At 27.8% G+C, this 24,478-nt stretch overlaps 6 protein-coding genes and 1 non-coding gene across 8 annotated transcripts; 4 read left to right on the top strand and 3 right to left on the bottom strand.

The window, feature by feature from the left end:
- Positions 1-72: 72 nt before the first annotated feature.
- On the top strand, positions 73-179 carry LOC117157878 (U6 spliceosomal RNA). Its single transcript, XR_004464328.1, has one exon. It is a non-coding gene; the product is annotated as a U6 spliceosomal RNA (small nuclear RNA).
- A 357-nt stretch (positions 180-536) lies between these two features.
- PIG-U (phosphatidylinositol glycan anchor biosynthesis class U) lies at positions 537-2,641 on the top strand. 2 transcript variants are annotated; one of them, XM_076622091.1, is made up of 5 exons: positions 537-689; positions 837-932; positions 1,132-1,334; positions 1,408-2,110; positions 2,191-2,641. In XM_076622091.1, exons 2-5 carry the CDS (start codon positions 860-862, stop codon positions 2,442-2,444), a joined length of 1,233 nt encoding a protein of 410 aa, XP_076478206.1. In that variant the 5' UTR covers positions 537-689; positions 837-859; the 3' UTR covers positions 2,445-2,641. The 2 variants fall into 2 exon arrangements, with proteins under 2 accessions (XP_076478206.1, XP_033191962.1); XM_033336071.2 differs by lacking the exon at positions 537-689 and having other exon boundaries at positions 705-932.
- On the bottom strand, positions 2,625-5,754 carry LOC117157800 (putative helicase mov-10-B.1). Its single transcript, XM_033336068.2, has 10 exons — positions 5,580-5,754; positions 5,049-5,483; positions 4,811-4,975; positions 4,576-4,732; positions 4,355-4,491; positions 4,169-4,291; positions 3,890-4,098; positions 3,529-3,805; positions 3,129-3,423; positions 2,625-3,035 (listed from the first exon to the last, which is right to left on the bottom strand). Exons 1-10 carry the CDS (start codon positions 5,627-5,629, stop codon positions 2,886-2,888), a joined length of 1,998 nt encoding a protein of 665 aa, XP_033191959.1. The 5' UTR covers positions 5,630-5,754; the 3' UTR covers positions 2,625-2,885.
- A 1,167-nt stretch (positions 5,755-6,921) lies between these two features.
- BBIP1 (BBSome interacting protein 1) lies at positions 6,922-7,795 on the top strand. Its single transcript, XM_076622367.1, has 2 exons — positions 6,922-7,155; positions 7,572-7,795. The coding sequence occupies exon 2, from the start codon at positions 7,577-7,579 to the stop codon at positions 7,793-7,795; it is 219 nt and encodes a 72-aa protein (XP_076478482.1). The 5' UTR covers positions 6,922-7,155; positions 7,572-7,576.
- Positions 7,796-7,868: 73 nt separating this feature from the next.
- On the top strand, positions 7,869-12,479 carry LOC117157849 (LMBR1 domain-containing protein 2 homolog). Its single transcript, XM_033336135.2, has 10 exons — positions 7,869-8,042; positions 8,116-8,456; positions 8,523-8,733; positions 8,804-8,980; positions 9,915-10,092; positions 10,170-10,351; positions 10,450-10,689; positions 10,759-10,960; positions 11,063-11,182; positions 11,936-12,479. Exons 1-10 carry the CDS (start codon positions 7,869-7,871, stop codon positions 12,178-12,180), a joined length of 2,070 nt encoding a protein of 689 aa, XP_033192026.2. The 3' UTR covers positions 12,181-12,479.
- Positions 12,480-14,005: 1,526 nt separating this feature from the next.
- LOC143303284 (uncharacterized) lies at positions 14,006-15,233 on the bottom strand. Its single transcript, XM_076622366.1, has one exon. The coding sequence runs from the start codon at positions 15,231-15,233 to the stop codon at positions 14,028-14,030; it is 1,206 nt and encodes a 401-aa protein (XP_076478481.1). The 3' UTR covers positions 14,006-14,027.
- A 102-nt stretch (positions 15,234-15,335) lies between these two features.
- LOC117157848 (glycogen debranching enzyme) lies at positions 15,336-24,106 on the bottom strand. Its single transcript, XM_033336134.2, has 26 exons — positions 23,704-24,106; positions 22,853-23,102; positions 21,880-22,003; positions 21,620-21,809; positions 21,333-21,540; positions 21,130-21,264; positions 20,823-21,041; positions 20,510-20,745; positions 20,198-20,410; positions 19,928-20,122; positions 19,717-19,846; positions 19,512-19,635; positions 19,133-19,398; positions 18,864-19,022; positions 18,576-18,784; positions 18,298-18,501; positions 17,983-18,215; positions 17,815-17,904; positions 17,532-17,709; positions 17,104-17,460; positions 16,869-17,016; positions 16,421-16,784; positions 16,140-16,348; positions 15,874-16,059; positions 15,559-15,795; positions 15,336-15,476 (listed from the first exon to the last, which is right to left on the bottom strand). Exons 2-26 carry the CDS (start codon positions 22,973-22,975, stop codon positions 15,411-15,413), a joined length of 4,803 nt encoding a protein of 1,600 aa, XP_033192025.2. The 5' UTR covers positions 22,976-23,102; positions 23,704-24,106; the 3' UTR covers positions 15,336-15,410.
- Positions 24,107-24,478: the final 372 nt, after the last annotated feature.

The following is a 24,478-nucleotide window of genomic DNA, read 5'->3' as shown; positions in this document are numbered from 1 at the left end:
AGTATTCTCTTCTCGCTAGTGGTAGAAATATGAATTCGTTTCTATATATACGAGAAATTAAGATCTACTAATGTACTTGCTTCGGCAGTACATATACTAAAATTGGAACGATACAGAGAAGATTAGCATGGCCCCTGCGCAAGGATGACACGCAAAATCGTGAAGCGTTCCACATTTTTTGTTACACACGATTAAACATTTAAACTTCCTGCAATATTTTGAAAACAAAACTTCTGCCGCAGGATGATTAAAATAAGAAAAATGGTACAGTAAACTAGTGATTACAATGTAATAAAATAAAAGAAATAAAATTTTTTACAAATAGAATACAAACACCTTTTGTTTAGATTTTCAATTTGTTTATTTATATTTTTAAATTGATGAGGATGCTTACCATGTACTACTATTAATGATTTTTTAAATATAAACTATGTGTTAAAATATTTCGAATAAGAAGAAGATAGGTTTTATTATAAATTGATCTCTAGTATATTTACAGTTATTTTATTGAATTGTGATAAATAAATTAGATTCATTAAGGAAAGATAAAACCACTCCAATAGTATGTTTTGATTATAACTCTCCTTAGCAGCAATCAAATGCAAAATAATACCGTGGTTATTGTTATTAAAGATTATATTTTTAAAAAGCCGTAAAGATAAATTCAATTGTTTAAATAAACAAAGAAGGTATATAATACATAATATATAGCATGGTGTGTCTGTCCAGATACCGGTTGCATGTCACAAGTAGATTGTAAAACGCGCGCAAATACATAAATGATTTATAGCTTAATTAAAAAATGAAGAAACAATGTTTATCAAATTTTATTTTAGCTGGTACTATTCGATTTTTATTGATGAATTCTGAGTACCAAAAAGTGATTAGCGATCGTGTGGAAATTTCTACTGCATTAAATTCTTGGAAGAGAGGTTAGGATAAATGTCATTTTGCTGCATTTAAATTTTACATAATAATAACCTAAATAAAATTCTCGTTATTATTCTCTATTATAAGTAATGTAAGCTATTTATACATGTATATATTTATATCGTTAGTAGCATTATTACTATAATATTACAAACAATAATTAGATTGACAATTGTTATGATTCCCCTGATTGATTTTTAGTAACTGAAGGAGTGTATTTGTATAACTGTGGCATTGATCCTTATACAGGAGATTTGTTTCATGAAACACCTATCGGATTATATATTTTCAATTTTATACAACAACATTTATCACAATGGGTATTATTTTGCTTATTTGTGTCCATTGATTTGTTAACAGCAGTATTTCTTGGACTTACAGCAAAGCAATATACGACTGAATTGGTCAGTTAAATCTCACATATTTAAAATATTGCTGTAATATAATTCAATTATAATGAAATAATTTAAATTTTAGGTTTCTAAACAAAAAGAAGAGGAAAAATTATGCAATGAAAATAAAGAAATTCATAATGACGCTTCTGTAGTATATACTGCAATGATGTATGTCTCAGCAGGATATTTATTTAATCCATACATAATACTTAATTGTGTTGGACATACAACAACAGTATTTACAAATTTGTTGTATTCCATAGCATTGGTTTCCATGACAAGATCTATGTTTTGGAATTGCTTATCAATTTCTTTATTAACATTACAAGGACTTTATCCTGTTTCACTCATAGTGCCAACAATTATCTATATTGCTCGTTCTAATAGTACAAAACAAAGAAGCAATATTGCGAACTATCTTATAATATTTGCAAGCATGTTAACCATTCTATTTTGTATTTCCTATTACATTATGGGAAGTTGGTCATTTATTTCGAACACACTTGGCTTTATTTTAACAGTTCCTGATTTACGTCCAAATGTTGGACTTTATTGGTACTTTTTTACAGAAGTATTTGAGCACTTTAGATGGCTTTTCATTGCTTCTTTCCAAATAAATGTCAGTTTATTATATATAGTACCACTGGCATTGAGGTTACGACATGATCCAATGTTATTAGCATTTTCTTATTTAGCAATTACTGCAATATTTAAATCTTACCCTTGTATAGGAGATGTTGGATTTTATATGTCTCTTTTACCATTATGGAAGCATTTATTCCAATGTAAGTTTTCATATTAACTAGTTGTTTATCTATTAAGTAGACAATATGATGTGTTATCAAAATTTTATATTCTTTTACAGATACACAACAGGGATTTATTGTAGTCTGTTTTATGCTCTTCTGTACAGTGTTTGCACCTACTGTTTGGTATCAGTGGATATATTCCAGATCAGCTAATGCAAACTTTTATTTTGGAGTTACATTAGCATTTGCCATAGCACAAATTTTTTTACTAACAGATATCCTTTTCGCGAGTGTGAAACATGAGTTTGCTGTACGTCATGGTATTAATAATGATGTTAATGGAAATACTGCTAAACTTCTTTTAGAATAAAGTTGTATCTTACAAAGTTTAAGATTAAAATCATTAACTAAAGTTTGAAATTTAAAAGAAGTGGTTCTTAAATATTTACAAACTATTCGATTTCGAAAAAAATTTAATGTTTGTTAATCACAAGTCATAACAATACATAATTTTATAAAGTCTCCAGGTAGTAGAATATTTTAAAATAAATTCATATTAAACGAAAATGCAAATTTTTATTTTTTATATGTATTTATCTATTTATTTATATCCAAGTTAATATCTAACAAACTTATTTAAATATTAAAATCTTAATATGAATATATACATAATAAATGCATAAATAATGAAAACATAAACACACAGAAAGAAGTTTCTATACATATTAATAGATTATTCATCTCATAAAAAAATAGTTTGTGTTCTATCAATGAATAATTCATTATTATATATCAAAAACGTCAATAATTTTTAGATAAGATTTTCATTAATAGCAATATATGCATTATTTTTTTGACAGTATTTCCACAAAGTATTCCAATATTTGTCTTCACAAAGAATAGATGGATTTCCTACTATTATTAATAAATCTTTTGCTCTTGTTAAGGCAACATTAAACCTCTGAAAAAACAAATAAATATAATTATTAAGTCTTATTATTATATGTAGAATACCAAAAAAGATTTGCTCTTTAAATATTATGTAAAATTATACCTTTGGATTAGCTAAGAAACCGAGATATTGTTTACCATGGTGCTTAAAAGTTTGTGAACGTACTGTGCTTAGGACTATAATTTCTTTTTCTTGTCCTTGAAATATCTCTACTGTCCCAACAGCTATGTTGTTTAATTTATACAAGTTTAAACTTCTTTTAATCATAATTTTTTGTTGCTTGAATGGAGTTACAATTCCAATATCTTTTTCTTCAATTTTTCGATTACCAAATTTGGAACGCATTAATATTTTTGTAATGTTTGTTACGGCCGTAATTTCTGTCTCGTTGTAAACACTAAAAAGATAATGTGTTTAATCTTCATTAAACTAGAAAATAATGTTTTTAAATTTCACTAATTACGTAAGAACTTTGCTTTTAGTATAGAAATGTTATAATTACCTTCCATTTGGTGTTCTTACTTCTTCGCCTTTAAGTACAAGAAATAAGATAGGGAATGTTTTCCTGGATAATACTGTCCACTTTGAAATTATGCTGTGTTTGTTTTCTTTTTTATCACATAACAAGTCCTTTTCATAAAATAAATTATTGGATGTATGTATAATAGCTTCTTGACTACGGTAATTATGAATTAGCTTTGTTATATAACGCGAATTGTATTTATTGTTTACTTTTTGATATGGTTCACATTCCATTAATCTTTCCAATAAAGACTTTCCTAGAAACATAATGTAACTCGATATCAGTTAATAAAATGCATAAATTTAACTTTAATATGAAATAATAATATGAAATTACATACCAAGCAAATGTTGAATTTTTGTACATCTAATTAGAGGACCAAGTTGATAGGGATCACCAGCAATAACAATTTGTGCATATAATGCTTCAGTATCATTTTTCGAATTCATGACTATAAGTGGAATTAATGATTCTAATTCTATACTTTGACTGGCTTCATCAATAAATATATATGAAAAGTGATCATTTCGTAATTTAAGGTTCGCCAATCTGCAAATAATAAATTATAAATACCATTCTAAATGTAATTATTACTGAAAAAAATAAAAAGAAAACATACCTCATACATGTTACTAATGTTGTAATAACAATCTTCTTCAAAATAAAAATTTCTTTTGGTAAATAAAGGACCATATCATCAATAAAATTTGAATTTGGATAAATTTTCTCATCTACATTGTTACTACAAATGCGAAAAGAAATAAAACTAATAAAGTATCAAGTATTCATGAGAATAATAACTTACCAACATTTACTTGCTGCATACATCCGAAATACATCTTTATGAGGAAGTAAACATAATAATCTATTTGCAATTTCATCAGCTGCTGCATTTGAAGGTGCACATACTAAAATATTTTTTGATTTGCACTGTTTCCTAATCTATAAGATAACATAATCAAGATCTTAGAATGAAAAACATATTTTTTTCATATTACACTATAAATTATAGTAGTAGATCTATACTTGGTAAATGGTTTCAACTAATGTTGTTGTTTTGCCAGTACCAGGAGGACCAAATAAAATGTATGGTGCAGGGTACGCCGAATAATTCAAAATATTATTCACTGCTATTTTCTGTTCTTTATTTTTTGCTATACTTTTATTAGCCCAATCCAAGTCACTGTATCATATAAGTATATATTAGTAAGTATATGAAAAAGTAACATATATATTAAGAATAATTACTAAAAATACTTACAATTCTAGTAAAGTATAAAGATTTGTATTTATTTTGGGATATACTGTGTTTATCAAATTATGCTTGAACATAATGTGTAAGACATAATGAAAACATCTTATTTGCCAATTCATAGGAAAGAAAGAAATATTAACTTCTTCTTCAAGAAGTTGAGATACAAGAGATCTAAACATTTTGTAAGTAACTATGATTTGTACTCTATTGTTTAATTCTTACAAACTAATGCAAACGTACTTACGATTTACGTATTGTTGTATATACTTTCTTCCCTATAATATCTGTTATGTTACAGGTATATTTAGACTTTGATCTTTTCACCTCAATTTTTAATGTATCACCAACAGTGATAAATGGATCATCTTCATCTAAAGTAGGCACTGTGATTTCAAATGATGTGTCAGAAACATATTTAAGCTTTTGATTTTCCAAATTATGTTTTGCAGCAATTAAACGAAGCTCATGCTCTTCTAAATATAATAAAATTTTGAACAATATTAAGTAATACTCAGGTTCTACTTTTTTTATATTTGGAAGATTGTTAATAAGTTTCATATAATCATTGTATAATTTATTATTTTTGGGTTTTGTCTTATTTAATACTGCACATAAATCAGCTGGAAATTCAATTTTTGCTAACGGCACTCGATTACATACTCCAAAACTGGTACAATGTCTAATACAGAAATAAATGTTTGACCTTATTAATTTTGTACAATAAATAAAATTATTTGATATGGTTATTTGATTTGGTAATATAGAAGTTTCTTACGTGCTGTTTCCAATAATAGATCTTTTGTTTTTATTTCTTTCATTTGCCATATTTAGAAGATTATTTGAACAAATAATAAAATATTTTTTTGGTTAAGTAAAATAGCTTTTTAACGTACAAACATAATACATACGTAATTTCAAAGGCGGGGTTTCCTAGTTAGTAATAAATCTTAATAGATTATATTGTTTTATAGTAATGTACGTTATCAAGAAAAAAAATTTCTAGAAGTGATAAATATTATCGTTACATGATATCGTTTAAAGTAACATTTGATAATATTAAAACTATTAAGCAAGGTTGGTATTAAATGTATAAAGTATAATTACTAATAATATATAAAGTAAAATATATATTATATATAAATATATATTTATGTAAAATATAAACTATTTTCTTAATTAATATTAAATATATAAAATATATAGTGCAGGGTATCCTGAATATAAAAGAATATAAAATAGGACAAAATATGTTGTATCATTTTACATTAGATTATTTTAACAATTAAATAGGGTTTTGCACATATTTGCGTTGGTATACTTCATTAGATGTTTATTTTTCATTTCCTCTTCATTTCGCAATTACGTATATCTTTTATCAATCGTCGTAGTCGTTCTTTATCGTTTAATTGCTTAAATGTCAGAGGATAATCATGTCTTGATCACATTTTGAATTTCGCATATTTGAAGTATGTACAACATTTGCGCAGATTCATCACTAGTATGTGGAAATCTGGGGTCTACTACGGAGTAGGTATAGATATATTTAGCAGCAATAGTTTTCACTCTTCTAAATTAATTTTATAAAAATCAGTGATTTTACAGAGATGACCAGATGATGCTAATGCTAGGAAAACGTGATTTACCTATGCCGAAAAAAAAGATCGTGAAACAAAAGTCATGCGGTTAGTTTACTAGATTTACTGTTGTAGTACAATATGCTATTATATTGCTATTTCAATAAATACAAGAATTTTGCATTTATTTTGGGAATATCGCAACATCTAATTATTAATTTATTAATTTAAAAAGAATTATGAAATATTACCATATTATATCATCTTAAAAATATTTTAATAAAAGTAGAGATAAACTCTATACATAAAAGGTACAAAATAAGTATTTGAGAATTTTGTCTTTAAGTTATATATTAAGCAGGTAAAATTGGGACAAACAGTATATCGAATAAAGTTACTATTATTACACGTCCTAGTGTACTGTTACCATTGTTTTACTAGAACATTATTAGTATCATCTATTATAACAAAACGTTACCATACATAAACATTTCATAAAATCGCGGGAGACCTATGGAAGGGGCCATAGTCATTAGGTTATGTTTATATCGAGACGAGAATTCTGAATCCTGACATTGTTGCCAGATTTACTCTCTGTATAGCCTATACCCTGTATCTATCTGATCTAAAGTAGGCTCTGGACGTGTAGTATTATTCGTAAATGACAACTTGACGGTGTGCATGTGACGTCGATATTTTTGACTGTATCGTGCAATGTATGCCTAACGATTTTACTGTAAAGAAGAAATGGATAAAGTATATTTTTCAATGATAAAAGTACGTTATAATATAAATACCGATAATTTAAAGTGTAGATGACTTTGGTAGCCATCGAAGTAAATATGTGGAACGTGATTAACAAATAACCTTCTCTTAATTTTTACACCCGAATTTTTTATTATCTTTATCATTGTTTAATATTTTATGCGTCCCTCGAAAGTGTTTATAATAGTTACATTTTGTATCTATCAGCAAATGTTCAAGCGATTGATTTTGAGAACGATAATTCTTGTATATAATCTATTTGTATTTTTTATTTAAAGTTATATAAAGTAAATTAAAAAATATAAAATGTATTTATACATACTATGAGAAATTATGTACTACATCTATTTGGAAAAAATTTAGAAATATTTATTTAAAATTAAATATAACCTCATATATATAAACACAAATATCCGTTTTGATTCCAGCAAAAATGTCAGAGTTGATGGATAATTCTTCAGAAAAGATTGACATAATCCTTCCTAGGCAAAGCTTGCTATACCAGGAAGAAAATTTGGATTATATACTTTGTAAACCTAAATTAATTCCTTTAAAATCAGTTACATTAGAAAAGTTAGAGAAGATGCAAAAGGATGCTGAATTAAAGATCCGAGAAGCAGTAGAATATAATAATGCAAATGATAATGAATAAGTCATAAAACTAAAGGCAAAAAGTATCAAAATAATTATAAAGTTATGGTGAGATAAAATTAGAAATCACCAAAATGGTTCTTGGAATATTCTTGACAGAAATTGTGGTAGCATTTTGCCTTGCTGCCACTTTATTATATAAATATGGTAATATTTTTCGGCAACATATTATCGTTACAATCTCTGTACTCATAGCATGGTATTTTTCACTGCTGATAATATTTATCTTACCCTTAGATGTTTCATCTGTAAGTAATAATATTTACTAATTTAAGTAATATTAAAATAATTAATACATTTAAGTTTAATATTTTTTTATAGACTGTTTATAGACAATGTGATGAACAAAATATTTATAATAGCACGAAAATAAACTCTGACAGTACAACAACAGTCCCATTTCATACTTGTAAAGAACCTTGGCCTAATGTACCAGAACATATATTTCCAAATTTATGGAGGATTGTGTATTGGACTTCACAATGTTTAACATGGTTGATATTACCACTTATGCAATCTTATATAAAAGCAGGAGATTTCACAGTTCAAGGAAAGCTGAAGTCTGCTTTAATAGATAATGCTATATATTATGGAAGTTATTTGTTCATATGTGGTATCCTTCTAATATATATAGCATTAAAACCTGGTTTCGATCTTGATGGGTAAGATACATTAGTATGATAAATGTAAAAATATATATTATGGATTTATGTATGTATATGTTTTAGTCAAAAATTAAAAGCTATAGCATCATCTGCATCAAATACCTGGGGTTTATTCTTACTGGTATTACTACTTGGATACGCACTTGTAGAAGTTCCTCGGGGATTATGGAATGCTAGTAAACCTGGATACACTTTGAATTATAGCTATTTTAAAGTTGCTAAATTAAGTTTGGATAAATGTGAAGCAGAGGAAACAGTAGATGACATACTTGAGGTAATTAAATATTTTATCTAATTCTCATTTATTTATATTTATCATTATGTTTATTTATTTTATTTTTTAGTCTTTACAAGCTGCTACAGTATCTATCGGACCAGGACATCCTTTTCATTGTAATTTAGAAACGATTTTTCAAAAAATTCCTGCAGAATTAAAAGACAGAATGAATAGAAGACAACTACCAGATGATACACCAACAGATACACCATCCGAAAAAGCATTAATACGTTTACATAGACAAGTTTGTTATTAATCATATATATCTAAATATATCTAATGTGTAAATATACTGTGCATTCAGATCATCCCAGGACTAATGTTGTTAAAAATACGATTTTTAAGGTAAATGAAATTTTATTATCTAGTATTCAATATATCCCTTTTCTCTCAATACAAATTTTAGATCATTCATACAACCATTGAAAAGCATGTGTGTAGTCCTCTTTTGAAATTATATTCAAAAGACTCACATTTTTTTAAATTGTTTCTATATCGTCAAAATGCTGTCCTTTTAGTGCCACCTTCAGCTTAGGGAACAGGAAGAAGTCAGCAGGAGTCAAATTTGAGAAGTAGAGTGAAGTAGAGAAGTAGATTTTCTAGCAAAAAATTGCAAGGTAATCAAGTGTGATTAGTACACGCCCCGTCTGACCCTACAAATTCTTTTCAAAAGGCGATCAAGTAATTCTGAAATGATCTAGTTACAGTCTGGCTAGGGGATATAAATTCACAATGAATCCTCTTGAATCAAAAAATGCGATCAACATTGTTTTCATTTTTGATTTTGTGGCCTTTATTTTCGTCAGTCATACATCTTCTGGATTGCACCATTCAGCTGTTTGATACTTGGTTGATGGATTGCCTGGGACCAGCCTATTTTCCAGATTTTGCTCCTGTTGAGTTCTTTTTGTTTCCTAAGCTAAAGGTGTCACTAAAAGAGCAACGAAAATGTGGCAGCTGTTCTAAATACAATTTCAAAAGAGGGCTACACATACGCCTTTCAACAGTTGTATGAGTGATCTAAAATTTATATAGAGGGAAAAGGAATGTATGTTACATAATAGATAACAAAATTTCATTTACCTTAAAAGCTGGCTTCTTAATAATAGAGTCGTGGAACATTTTGAATGCACTGTTTATGTAAGCATAATGATTTATTCATTTTTATTTTTTGTTAGACAATAAAAGCATTGCAAACTTTACAACGTATAGAAACTCAATGGGGAATTTTGGTTGATAAAATAATTGATTTAGAGGATATAGCAAAAAATCAAGTAAGTGATGATAAAAGGTTTAAAACAACTTTCCCTACACATCGTTCATTTCCACTTCGTGTTGTTTACAGTCCAGTTATTGGTAAGCTTTAAACAGTAAATAATTGTAGAAACACATGCTCTTTTCTTTAGCTTTTATAAATATATTAAAATTTTTAGAGTGGTATTGGAAATGTGTCATAAGGAGTTATGTACAAAAAATTATAGCTGTTTGCACTGGATGTCTTTCAATAGCTGTAGTATGGTCAGAAGTAACATTTTTTAATAAAACTCCAGTGTTATCATTATTTGCACAATTTTTGAATCTAGCTAAAGAAAATTACGATTATTTTACCATTGAGGTAAGAATATATATTTAGATTTGATATTAACAAATAAGACTTTTGTTTTAAAAATTAATGCAAAAAGAAGGAAGAGATAATTAAAATGCTTTTTGTAGATATTATCAATGATGATAATTGCTTACCTTTGCTACTGCGCTTATTCAACTGTTTTAAAAATTCGTGTATTGAATTTATATTACTTGGCACCCCATCATCAGACTAATGAGTATAGTTTAATATTTAGTGGAATGATGTTATGCCGTCTTACACCACCGATGTGTTTAAACTTTCTGGGTCTTATACACATGGATTCTCATATTATTAAAACTCACATTTTGGAAACTCATTACACTCAAGTAAATATATGAGTAATTATAAGATTTTCATAATAAATTTGAAATTCATTCTGTAATTTATTTATTTAGGTAATGGGGCATATGGATGTTATTTCCATTATATCTGATGGATTTAATGTATACTTTCCAATGGCTATTCTAGCATTTTGTCTAGCAACATACTTTAGTCTAGGAAGTAGATTGCTTTCTATGTTAGGTTTTCAACAATTTCTTGATGATGATGAGTTTACAACAGACCTTGTTGAGGAAGGTCAAGAGTTAATAAAACGAGGTAAAACTATTTTATTTGAGTAATAATGAGTATCATAATTAAATTGTATGAAATGAAAATAACATTGTTTTCATATAACTACGTCTATGTTCTCGTTTTTAGAGAGACGTAAGAGACAAAGAACAGAAGATTTGATGTATAGAAGACGCGAATTTCAAGAAAGATTTAGTAGCGCTACCAGTTCATCTCGCTACAGAACTTCACGGCAAAGTACCGATACAGGTATTTGTAATTTATTTAAAAGAAGTGATAATATACAATGTACGTTACGCAATTAAGCCGGTTTATATATCAAAGTTAGTAAGATATAGATAAAAATATAAAGAGAGAGTTAAAAATATAAAAAGAAAAGTTGAATGGCATGATAAGATCTTAGGTATTCACTTTTTTAATATGCAATGATGCACGGGGAAAGTGCAATTATACTCTTTTCTTTTAATGGAACTCTATAATTATTTATTGTTTAATTGATGCATTATTTATTACTCTACAAAAAAGTATTAAGATACTTGTGACAGAAAGTGCTTGGTTTAAAGGATATTTCGATTTTAATTTTATGAAACTTTACATATGAGGGAGGAGGAAAAACATAAGGCAGATGCTTATGTTTATATTTTCTTATTATTCATAAACTAAGTTCAACATTGGAATTCAAATATCTTTCAAACTAAGCATTTTTCAATTCAAATACCTTAATACTTTTTTGTGAAGAATTAAAAATACATCAAGTGATTAATAAAAAATTATAGAGTTCCACTTAAAAAGAGAATGCAATTGCACTTTTCCAGGGCACCGCTACATACTAAAAAAGTGAATACCTAAGATCTAATCATACCATTCAACTTTCACCTTTATAGCTTTTTCATACCTCTTACTGATTTTGAGATATAACTCGATCCAATTGCATAACACACTCTGTATAGTGCAAATAGCTATATCTATGTCATTAAATTTTTGTATTTAATTAAATTATAGTACGGCCTTTGAAACGAGATGAATCGGTAGAATCCGCAAGAGCTGGATTATTACGTGACTTTGACCCTGCAGAATATTATATTGGTATGGCAACTGGAGTTGATAGTTATGGTGCAAATAATAGTTACGATACAGGCTACCAAGCCGATGATTTTTATGAAGGACATATGGACAATGCAAGAGCATTTATTACAAATACTAATCGCATAGGACCTCCACAAAGAGGTTTATTCGATGACATTTAAATAGAAGCTAATAGTGTTTAGGTTTTGCTCAGTAACAAATTATAGAACAGGTACATTCGTATTTAAAAAATATTCGATCTGTTCTTGATATATGATAGAATTTTTTAAATATTGGATCTAAAATTGTGAATATAATTAAGTCCTACATCTAACAAGTAACAAATCATATAACATATAATTATATTACAAATAATATAGTTAAAAAATGAATTAAACAATGTGGTTAAGAAATTTGTTTTTTGTATTTTTATTGCTTATTACTAAATTTCAAGAAGACAAGTAAAAACGCATTCTGGGGAGTTATGATTTACTATTTTATTTCAGTTTATATAATCTTTTTACAAACTTATACAACGTTAATATAATAACATTAGTAGTTTTATTAATATATAAAAATTGAATTTTTTCATACAGTATTTGATATTTTTTACAATATATGCACTGCATATTTAAGTAAGTATAAAATAGCAATGTAAAATAAAATAAAGAATAAAATAAAAAATAACTCATTTAGATTATAAAAGTTTCAGCAATTTAGTGAACTATAAATACTAATGGGTAAATTTATTTTTTATTATTTGTTATCTCTATTTTTTATCTGTAGTTATTATTAAATCATATTGATTTAAGGGAAATAAATATAATATAATTTTTATAAGCTTCATTCATAGAGATAACGTAACTAGATATAAATTTGTTTTTTTTTTAGTATGATATAATCACTTTTTATTTAAAATATAGTAAAGTTTAGGAGGAGAATGATATTAAATATTTATATTTATTCTTCTTTTATAGATCATTAAGATACGAGTAATTTACTATGCTTAATGATTCACTATATTTAAAATAATATAATATACATATAAATTACATAGTATGTATTTAGAATTTCTATCATAAAAGTTTTTGTCATAAACAGATATTCATGTTGTGTAATAAGAAAGATTATTTTAAGAACTTTTGATGAAACCTTCAAACAAATATTATGTAGTTTTGTACATTTTTTAATATTTCAGGTTGACATTAAGTTTTAATTAATTTTGAAAATGATTAAATTTGTAAATAATAGATATTTATATTACATATAAATATGTAATTTAGTAATTTAATTTATTCATCATTGTAAGTTCTATATAACATTATATGTATTATATTATACTGTAATATAACTTTATTTACATTTTAAAATAGAGAAAGTAGACGTGTGAATTTTGGAAGGGAAAAAAACATTTTCTCCATTATGCAAAATTGAATATATATATCAATTTTATTGCAAATATTTCATACAGATATGGGAACGGATAAAAAAATATGTATTTAAAATATACGTGCAATAGTAATAGTATTTGCTAATAAATATTTCATTTAATCATTAATAAAAATAACAAATTTTAATAACCTTACTTGAGCATTCGATTAATCGCATTTTACCATCTTAAAAACACCGAAATCTTTTGAAGTTGAAATTTTTATTTTTAGTTAAATATATTTTTTGTACATTTTGGTATGGTTATGATTTTAACAGAATCATATATAAATCATTTTCTAAAACGGTATAAGAATACTCTACATAATTATATAAAGATTAATAAATTTTTAATTAAGGTAACAAATGTTAATGATTTACAGAGCAATTATGATAAACATAACAATTCATACAGTTTATATTAAATTTATTATATGAAAGTTTCATGCAAAAGAATACACGAAAAAAGACAAAATTGGTATTTATGTAGCAAAAGGTTGAAGCAAAAAACTTAATAGTTTTAAATACTAAATAAAATTAGATTCTGAAAATGTTCCATGCAAAAAATAGAAGAACGAGTATAAAAGAATATTATATTTTATTAAGTGAAATAAACTATATAAAATGTGATTGTTGCTAAAATGAAGAAAGAAAGAGTATAGGCAATTACTATTTTTACTATTTTTATGTGCTCTGATTGTGAAATACGATTTTTTCTGTGCCTATACCTAGAATTTCCTAATTCTGGCATTAACAGTAGTGGTTCTAATAATAATAAACTAGATCTGTTCGCGCGATGATCAACTACATCATCTTGTTTGAGATTGTGTGATCGAAATACATCGTTACGATAATTCATCCAGTTTTGCAAATCAGTATCGTATTCAACGTGTTTTATAGAGCGTATAATATTAGCATGATCCATACGAAACGCTGCAGGTGCAATACCATTATTTGATATCCTTGTATAAAAATTACTTGTACAACGATGATATAACTCTGTATTTACTATTCCTTTCGTATTGCTATTTATAACAAGGATACTTGTTTTTAATGTTGTTTTTAAATCAAAAATATCCTGTGGTGAGCCATAAAAATAGAATATACTAGAAGCATTAGTTTTTAAGTAATTATGAAGTAGTAAACAGTGCTGAACGTTATTGTACTGTAAATATAATGTATTGTCATGTTTACCACCTTCTGAACAATACCTAAACTGTAAAGTTTCGTTTTGTTGCAGTAAATAGACTTCCTTCGCATATAAAGGCTTCTTTGCATATATCAAAAGATCAGAATATACTGGACTGCTTTGTAAATTGGCGCATTTCTTACAAATTTTATGTAGAGGAAGAAAAAGTGTATTTATCAAAGTTTTCGCCGTTGTAGGGCTATATTTTTCATAATAATCCATGATATCACATTCAAGAGCATTGACTTCCTCATAAACGTGATCCACTTTTGATGGGTATTTCGTCAATGCATTACTTTTCTCTATGTTTTGTTTTGTTAATATATCAACTTGGTCAATTACATCACTTTGAAATTTATTTAGAGATTTATTCTCGTATTTTAAAGGTTCATTTCCATATATAAGTTGTCCTGATTTATGAAATTCACCTTCTGATACCATTGACAATTCTGTTATATTTGACATAGTTTCAATTACTTCCAAATTGCTAACAACAGTAGAAGATACATAATCATGTTTAATGTCTTTTTTACTTTCATTTTTCTTAAGTTCTTGCATTAAGAAAACGTCATCAATTGTACATCTGGTGTCAACATTTATAAATTTGCACGGTAGCATACTGATTTTGTCTATGTGCGGATTACCAAATGCGTGTGTCTCCGTGCTTGGTGTTTCTATAGCTGTGTTAAATATGTGCCATTTATTATCGTGATCTTTACTTCTAACACTACGTTCTTTTTCTAGTCGTAAATGTTCTAAGTGTAATTGGCGGTGGTGAACACACGCAAAATTATATCAATTCGTTCTTTCATTCTCCTCGGATCGTAATTCCCGTTTAATTTTATCTAAGTCGTAAAGAACCTAGAATGAAATATATGGTACAGTGATAATCAATGACATAACGGAACTATTTCTAAATACCATTAACAGCATATATACAAACTTCTAATATAGAAGCAGCACTCCAAGCTTGTGTTCTGCAACTATCTTTGCAATATTCCCCATCTTTATTAGTAAGTTCAGGGAGACCTCTCCAATGGTTTGTAGATGCCTCTATGAAATGTCGAGAAATAATAATTTCAGTTGATTCGACTGTACGACGTAATTCTTCCTTTCCTCCAACTAATGGAGCGAAATATAGTCGAGCACGAAGAAAATAGCCTATGGGCCAAACCCATTCCTATTAGATGCCATGAAATTATTAGTTTTATATCAGAGCAGTTTATACTAAAGTAATATATTAAGGAACATTGCTTACAGGCCCCTGATGATAATTCCAACCATGAGCTATTTTAGTATCTCCACTATCATTAGAATTATCATAATATCCATTGTACGCCCAATCAGCAGGATCTAATGTTTTCATTCCAAGCGGCCCTAATAAAACTTCTTCTGCCTTTTTTAATGCTATCCATGCATGTTCCGGATTAAACAATTCTGGAGCCTTTCAAAATAATGATATTTGAATATTATCCAAATTGCACATACATTTTAAGAATAAAAAAACTATAAAAATGTACTTACAACAACCATTGCAACTGGAAAATTAGATCGTAATTGGTAATCAGCCCATGCTTGTGTTGCTCCATGACTATCTTTGAAAATTCCACGACGATGAATAAGTTCTGATTTAAGTTCTCCTTCTAACTGCACTTCATTGATGTAAAAATATTTCTCAAAATTTAATGAAATCTTATCTGCCCATTGTTTATAGCTCCATGTTACAGTAGAGCCTGGAATAAACATTAACTGTAGTGAAAAAAGCTAGAAATAAATGAAAAACGTAAACAAAATTTATTTCTTACCATCCCGATTTTTTCTTTGCACACTACCATAAGGAAAAAGATTTTGCTTATACAATTCAGCCAAGAAACTGAGAATACTCTTGCTTAGACCCACTATTTCTACTGCTGAACCATCCCTTGGAGTAGCTGGTTTTCCTTTATTACCAGCTTTTTCAGAAGATCCCATTTTGTCCATCCATGTACCACAATTTGCATCATTTCCACCGAATACGAATCCTGTTTCTGGGTGCACTCCAATTTGGTTATTAAAACCACGATCTGTCATATGTTCATCAATCTGTCTTCCAGCATTTCTTTCTCTAAAACAAAGTCCTTGGAAATGTATCAAGAGAGCTTCTTGAATAACATCATGTAGTGGCTGATCCTAAAATTTTATTTCCAATATATATCATGTGTAAAACAAATGTTAATATATATAATTTATTTACAAAGAATATTTTCTACGTACTACTTGTCCTGCAGGTAGTGGGGGAGAATCATCAGTTGGAAACAGCCTCGAAACCTTGTCTGTTAAAATTTTTAAACCATTTGGTACTTCTTGTATATAACATTGAATTGTATATAACCACCACCACAAAGCATCTCGACAGTTATATCTAAAAAACATAAAAAAGTTATTTAAAAGGTGCAACAATAATTAGAAATTGTATTCATATAACAATAATTAAAAATTTATTTGTCACCTAGCATTCTTTCCTTTATCAAGTAAATTTGGTATAAGACCATGTCGCATAGTTCCAGCATAGCCAAGGATAATAAATCGTGCTTCTGCATGTCTGCCTGTTAATATCAGTAGTCCTCTTAAGGCAATGAAAGTGTCTCTTCCCCAATTTCTCATATATCCTGTGGTAAAATGTGGTAAACCAGCGGACAATGTCATACATATTTGTTCACTTTCGCCATTATATTGTTTGATCTTTGGTTTGGGAGGATCTATATTTGGAGACAAATCTGGTAACGGAGCTGATTTTACTATTCCTCCCATTTGAATAGAAATTAAAGATAGAATTTTAACGAAAGTGGAACCTTCTTTCACAAAGCTAATAAGAGGCAATGAATTAGTAAATGTTTACAAAAAATTAAAAACAAAGATATATTTAGTGTAAAGTACCTTGACATTAGATTATAGCATTGCTCAAGAAGTATCATATAAACGTTTACAATTATAACATCGAAGTAACTAGGAACTAAATAGCGAGGTATTAATTTAAATGGTTCAGTAGCTTCTTCGAGCCATTCTCCAAGAGTTCTAGTTCCTTCATCTTCTTTCAATCGTTGCCAAGTATAATCTGTATATATTTGTTTAAACATATTAACAATCGTTAATTATATAATGAAACATAGTGATGTTAATAATAGGATGGATTTGTTTTAATATTTGTTCTAGTACATACCTATTAGCCAATTACCGTGTCTGAGATTAATGCACATTGGGTGTCCCAAATCATTATTAGGACGAATATCTGCTAACAAGGAAATTATACCTAAAAATAAATGTAATGTGTATTACATTAATAGGCATGGAAAATATAGATATGAAGTAGCTCAAATTGTTAACTTACCTTGTAAACCTGCATAAACAAGGGGTCCATAACCAGGAATATCGTATACATCAAATCTATTCGAAGTTTCATCGCGTTCTTCCTGATCGCACCGGTATAGGGCCTTATTTAAATCTACTAAGTTCATACGAGAGACAATAACACGTATATCGGAACTTCTCTGTGATGTTACAGTTGAAATAGTATTATGAAGTTTTGCAAGAGCAGGTTTTATATTAGCATGAAGAGATACTCTGAAATTAAATATATCAATATTTATTATATATGTTATAAAATTTATGAAAAATTTATACAAAAAGAGTCATTAAATATTACCGAATAGCAACGACAGAACCTGGTTGAAAGTTTACAAAATTAAGCTGAGTTATTTTAGGATCACCAGAATCAACTTTCTCCAGGATTTCTGAATCACAAATTTGTATGTGTTCTTTAAGTCTTAGTACATATTCCGAGAGACCATTTATGTAATTTTCATCTTGTACATATTTTTCAGGATAATGGAAAGGTGAAGTACCATTTCTGAAAACAATATATCGTCAAAATGTCAATACGTAATAACGAACATGAAAAATGATTGATTTCACATTTCTTACTTAGCTTCTATATGAGATAAGGATGCTTCCAGAATAATTTCTTCCATTACACCCTCCACTCGTAATGGTTTCACATATCTTCTCAAATCAATGGGATTAGGATCGGGGTGTTTGAACGCTGTAAAAGCGACTAAAATTACACTATCATGAGTTGTTGGAGAGTGTCTTGTTACAGCTACTATATCACTATCCATCTGGTCAACAAATACCTGTAAATTTAATAAATAATATTTTAAAAATTTATACGGAAACAGCACTTCTTATGCGTTATGTATTATGAGAATATACTTGAGAAAACTTCTGTTGCCCGAGAATATAATGCAAATCATTTAATGCTCTCTTCGCCGCAATTATACCAGTCTTTAAACCTACAAATTTGATACCATCTATCAAAGATTCATCATCTGCCCAGCATGAATATTGTCTTGTTTCATCTACAACATGTATCTGTAAGGATTTATTAGGATTAGAGGACGTAGATTATTTCTTTTCTCAAATATTATTATAATTGAAATCTTCTAAATATAACTATAAATATTACAATAAAACCAACTTACATGGTGAGGAACTAATTCATCGTATCCACGATTGCTGCCGCTAGCACACGCAGCCATTGATACAAGAGCAGCACTTGGAAGTAAATCGAACACACTACGTTTTTCCACAGAACTGGGATTATCATGAGTTAAATCTAGAAATAGTGCATGTGCTATGCCTGGTACTAGAGGCCGTTTACGTGGTTGCAAAAATGCACCTACTGGTTCGCCTCCATATCGGTATACCAAACGACCTTCTTCGTGACTATCCCACGCAGACATAGCTTCTGTTTTGAGTGAATGAAAAAGATTTCATAAGATTTAATAAAAATTTATGAATACATGTATTATATATTGGTATCTTATAAAGCTTCACAGCTTATAAAATAAATTTGCGAACCTCGAATTAAGGAAGTGAGACCAAGTCGATTAACAAATATATTGTCTTTCTGATCGGAATTTGTAAATAATTCGGCAACAACGTACAAATCTGGACGAATTCGACGAGCAACATCAAGCATGTACTGGAACGATTAAGAATTCACTAATATAGACATAAATTTACATTAGATATATATTTTAATATTTTAATAAATTAAATATACCTCTGCAACTGGGATAGGGGTCGAATGGCAATTATCTAAGCGAATACCATCAAAAATTTTAGCTGTTTGTGTAACATAAGCAGTAATATGCTGCCATAGAAAAGGACAATCTTCTGGTTTATCTCCATACCTGTAACAAATGTAGTATATTATTGATTTTAATTATTTTATATCTTTTTATTATTTTATACTTCAAAGGTAGTAGCATTACCTTAATTTTACACTGTCACCCCAAGCAATAAGTTCTCTTCTTATATAAACATTAGAATCAGGATCAGCAAAATTTTTTAGAGGATCACCATTCATTACCCATCCATTATGAGCCATAAGATAACAGCCTTCATCAGAATACATTGTTGCTTCTCTTTCAGTTAATGTTTGTGGTGCTCCATAATCAGTAAAATATCTGAAGATAATATGTTTTAGCATAATTTATATAAATAAAATATCAAAATAGCAATATTTTAGAACAGTTATGTACCTAGGAACAAGTGGATTTCTTTCGCTTATTTCTTTAAGTTTAGGCCCATCACCTTGCACTCTAAAATATCTTATACCAGCAATAGTATTTTCAACTGCAGCATTTAGATGATTTTGTATTTCATTAGTGATCATGTTATTAAGTTCTTGTAATTTCTTTCTTAAGTCTTCGGCACAGCGTTTCAAACGAGTCTCTTCATCAAAACAATCAGTTCTGCAATAAGAATATAAAGCTTTAAGTTTAGAACATTAACTAAATCGAAACCTTTTTGAATTGATAGTTGGTATTCTGACCATTATTGGTATAATTTACCTATATATATTATATTTTTTTAAAGCAAGTTGCATATTTATAGTTGCTTTCAATCTACGAAATTTCGGATCTTTTATTATTTTGATATCTTCCGATATAGGTTCAACAGTATCTTGGGGCATCTGATTTCGTGCTAAATTCAAAAACTCCGCGATGGTTTCATTGATGTCCAATATATACAATTCATGTATTTTCACAAGCGGTAAAAAATATGTATGAAGTGCATGACGAATTGACTAAAAATAGAGAAGTAACAAGCATACATAATATATTGTACTGGTTAGTAATTATTAATATAATACATTTATCTCACATTTAAATGTTCTTCAGTTTCAACTACTGAAGGAATGCCTTTAAACTCCCATTCTCCAGCTGCAACTTGTATTGTCAATTCAAACAGTGCAGCATCCAAAAGATATGCAGGACGTAAATGAGGACTATTCAAACAATTGTATGTACATTCTGGATGAGATACCAAAAAAGGACTTTCATTTGCTGTATGATTCAAAACAATATCACATATACTCAACATCTGAAACACACAACATTTACAGGCTGATATTATAGAATATTATAACAGATTAAGCTATAAAATATAGTAAATTATATATTACACTAACATTCCATTCATTGCGTATTTTATTTACTAGTCTTTCAACATCATCATATGTAACTGATTTATCATCATCATTGAAAGAAGGATTTAATTTCAACTGGTCACTAAGGCTGTAAGATGACTTAGAATATCCCAGTTCCTAAAACATAAATTATGTAAGTTAGATGTATTAGTTCAATATATTATCCAAAAAAATGGAATATATACCTGAATTGGTGTAAAATGAATCACATTATATCCAGAGTTTCTAGCCACTAGTAGTTTATCTTCCCAGGTAGAAAATGGTCCTAGACATTTTGCAAGAACAGTTTGACACTGAATACAATCCAATGGTAAATCATCTCCATGTTCTCCTACTTTAAGTTCTGGATCCACTAGTAAATATCCAGAAGCAATAGGTTTCATATCTTCAGAACTAAAAAATTTGATATATTAAAAACTGTGAACAATATATTTTATTATGTCAATAATCTTTTCTTATATTTAATACTTACTTAGGATCTATAAGATAATAGTGAAATGAACCAGCCAAGAATAAAGATATATTAGCTGTTTCACTAACCCATTCTAATGGATAATATGTATGCCTTTCAAATTTTTTATTTTCCCTTAAAGGATAATTTATAAAAAGATCAAGTGACTTCCCAAAAAGAGAAGCACCTAAACGAAATTCTACTCTCCATCCTGTTAAAAATTGTTCTAATTTATAACACTCATTTTCCTCAAAATTATAAGTAACATAGAATTTACATACCTTTTTTTAATCTATATAATATACCATCCAGATGTTCCCCGTTATTTAGAGTTAAGACTCTTATTTGTTCACACTCGTGATTTTCAGTTGTTGACATGTGTTCCGTCATATCTTCTACCATTGCCTAAAGACACAAGCACCTATTTTGTAATTCAATATCACACAATTTTTTATACTACTCTTTAATTATTTGTAATATATTCTTATTTTTATACAAATTTTTATCCTTCTAAAATTATTGTAAATATTTTATCTAGTTTTTAGAATAAGAAATTAGATAATAAAAAGTGTGCATATAACAAATACTTATAAACATTTAGATATGAGAATAATTATTTAATGATATACTAAATTAATAAAATATATACAATTTTGACAAACCTATAGTACTTTTAGGAGTAGTACTTACATGTGAACTGTGGTAAATGAATAAATACTTAGTCTACAAGTCGCTTAATATAAGTTATCAACACAAAGCAGCTAGCAAGCATGCAAAAAGCATAGTATTAGATTACAAAGTTATGCTGCATGAACATACATAAAGTCCAGAGATATTCTCACTCTACATGCTTGGATTACCTCTTTGTAATAATATAAACATGGGATAGACTTTGTACTACATAACATCAATTGTCTATTTATATTACTATTTTTTATCTATCTACTACTACTACATTTCTAGTAAATTTAATAGAGATGTTATTATTTCCAATAATTCAGCACTATTTTAACATTGAAATATTAGCCTGAAATATAAATCATTTCATATATAATAAAGATAGTATATTTAACACTGTGTGCAAGATACCTCCTTTGGTTAGATCATTATATAGTTATATTAGACAAATGTTACAAAGACATTACAATGATATGCTATCAATTCCAATTAAATTCAGCAATAATATTCTTATCATTCTAAAGATATAAGTGCAGAGGGTATTAAGATATATATCATGATTATATCCAAACTTACATAATAATAAAGGCATTTTAAATAGCGGCATTTGCAAAGATGTTGAAGAATGCTCCTAAGTTTCCTTATTAATGTCCTTGTTGCATCACAAAAAAAATAACTTATTGTAAGTATAAAACCCATTCTCAAAATAAATCATATAGCTGAAATTGTTATCGAAAACAATGACTTTTCAACTAGTTCTATGTTATCATAGCATTTATGTTATGTACTGTTGCTTTTATTTAAGCAAATACCACTTTTGTATTACCTATAACAAATATAAAGGAAAACTTTAATTACAAGAAGCTGCTTATTAACTGCTTTTAATCTAATCAAAATTGAAATTAATTTTTTGTACATTAAAAATGAATGGAAATAATTTTATTATACTAATTACAAAATTATTGCTGTATATATTATATTAAAACAAGATGATGTAATTAAAAAACTATTTTATTTAATTTTTCAAAAGTACATAATATATATAGTTAAAGATACATATAAAATAAATACATACATATATGTCTTTTTACAATATTAAAAAATTTGTATAAGAAAGATTTACATTGAATCATCAATTATTTCAACTCTGTTATACAACTATAAAATTACAGAACCAGAAAAATTATATATATGAAAGCACATTAAAAACTATTACATATGACAGGATTATAACTATTAGAATTTAAATGTATGTATATCAATATACATATACAATTCTTCACATGTATTTTGTGGGTTAATAAAGGTAAAGTTACAATTAATAGTTTACTCTAAACAATTAGCACATGCAGTATAACAATTTGCAAGATTTTAGGAAACAGTATTACTATTTTCCCTTAAAGTTATCATTTCTCTTTTTCTCATACCTGACAACTCTGCTAACACGTTCTAAAGACTAAAAATATTATACTTTCATTAAAAAATAACAAGAAAATATAATATACGCGAAACAATATAGTATAAATTAACAAAACAAAAAACAGATTGTAAGTTTCTTACAAAGATAATTTAATATAATTCACTATATAATTCACTATATAATACATTAATATTAATAAAGAATAATGTGTTTCTTTCGAATTTGACCTCTATTTTATAAAGACAACTTTGAAGGTCACAAAAACGAGAGCATGGTTCAAGTTAAACTGTTAAAGGAACGGGAGAAGCAGACGACAGGTTGCAGAAATTCGAACACGTTGATTGGGTAGTCATCCACGGCAACTTCATGTTAAAACTTCAAATGTTTTCCCTTCCAAAAAGTTAATTTTTTAAATTCATAATTTTCTTGCATTTGGATTCGTTACTATAAATTTACTTATATAATTACATATAATTCACATGTAATTAAAATTTATTTGTAGAATTAGTTTTATGTATATGTAGTTAGATTTCTAAGCTAACATTTACAATATTCTTGTTATTCGTAAATTAGCATACATATAATATCAGAATTATATAATTGCATTGTAAATTGAGCGATAAACTAATTAAAATTGTAAATTAAAGGCTGTTGCGTATCATAGAATTTTAATAGAAATATTTAAAGGAATAAAAGGCGAAATGTTGAAAAATATCCATATCTCTCTTTTTTATTAAATAGGTTGATATGATCACATGAGCACGATTAGTTTATATGATCAT

This window comes from Bombus vancouverensis, chromosome 10 (assembly GCF_051014615.1).
Source record: "Bombus vancouverensis nearcticus chromosome 10, iyBomVanc1_principal, whole genome shotgun sequence".
In the NCBI taxonomy this organism is placed as follows: domain Eukaryota; kingdom Metazoa; phylum Arthropoda; class Insecta; order Hymenoptera; family Apidae; genus Bombus; species Bombus vancouverensis.
Note: the sequence above shows the minus strand (reverse complement) of the source record. Positions and strands in the feature narration are given on the sequence as shown.

What these genes read in the sequence shown, in the direction of transcription:
- BBIP1 (XM_076622367.1), top strand. Translation starts at nt 7,577, where the DNA reads ATGTCAGAGTTGATGGATAATTCTTCAGAAAAGATTGACATAATCCTT.
- LOC117157800 (XM_033336068.2), bottom strand. Translation starts at nt 5,629, where the DNA reads ATGGCAAATGAAAGAAATAAAAACAAAAGATCTATTATTGGAAACAGC. An exon ending in TCTATTATTGGAAACAGCAC is followed by an intron (nt 5,484 to 5,579) that starts GTAAGAAACTTC and finishes TTTCTGTATTAG; the next exon opens with ACATTGTACCAGTTTTGGAG. An exon ending in GTTTCTTAGCTAATCCAAAG is followed by an intron (nt 3,036 to 3,128) that starts GTATAATTTTAC and finishes TTGTTTTTTCAG; the next exon opens with AGGTTTAATGTTGCCTTAAC.
- LOC117157848 (XM_033336134.2), bottom strand. Translation starts at nt 22,975, where the DNA reads ATGGGTTTTATACTTACAATAAGTTATTTTTTTTGTGATGCAACAAGG. An exon ending in TAAAATGCCTTTATTATTAT is followed by an intron (nt 22,004 to 22,852) that starts GTAAGTTTGGAT and finishes TTGTGTCTTTAG; the next exon opens with GCAATGGTAGAAGATATGAC. An exon ending in TCTCACTTCCTTAATTCGAG is followed by an intron (nt 19,399 to 19,511) that starts GTTCGCAAATTT and finishes CACTCAAAACAG; the next exon opens with AAGCTATGTCTGCGTGGGAT.
- LOC117157849 (XM_033336135.2), top strand. Translation starts at nt 7,869, where the DNA reads ATGGTTCTTGGAATATTCTTGACAGAAATTGTGGTAGCATTTTGCCTT. An exon ending in TAATACGTTTACATAGACAA is followed by an intron (nt 8,981 to 9,914) that starts GTTTGTTATTAA and finishes ATTTTTTGTTAG; the next exon opens with ACAATAAAAGCATTGCAAAC. An exon ending in TGGAAACTCATTACACTCAA is followed by an intron (nt 10,690 to 10,758) that starts GTAAATATATGA and finishes TTATTTATTTAG; the next exon opens with GTAATGGGGCATATGGATGT.
- LOC143303284 (XM_076622366.1), bottom strand. Translation starts at nt 15,233, where the DNA reads ATGCTACCGTGCAAATTTATAAATGTTGACACCAGATGTACAATTGAT.
- PIG-U (XM_033336071.2), top strand. Translation starts at nt 803, where the DNA reads ATGAAGAAACAATGTTTATCAAATTTTATTTTAGCTGGTACTATTCGA. An exon ending in ATTAAATTCTTGGAAGAGAG is followed by an intron (nt 933 to 1,131) that starts GTTAGGATAAAT and finishes ATTGATTTTTAG; the next exon opens with TAACTGAAGGAGTGTATTTG. An exon ending in AGCAATATACGACTGAATTG is followed by an intron (nt 1,335 to 1,407) that starts GTCAGTTAAATC and finishes TTTAAATTTTAG; the next exon opens with GTTTCTAAACAAAAAGAAGA.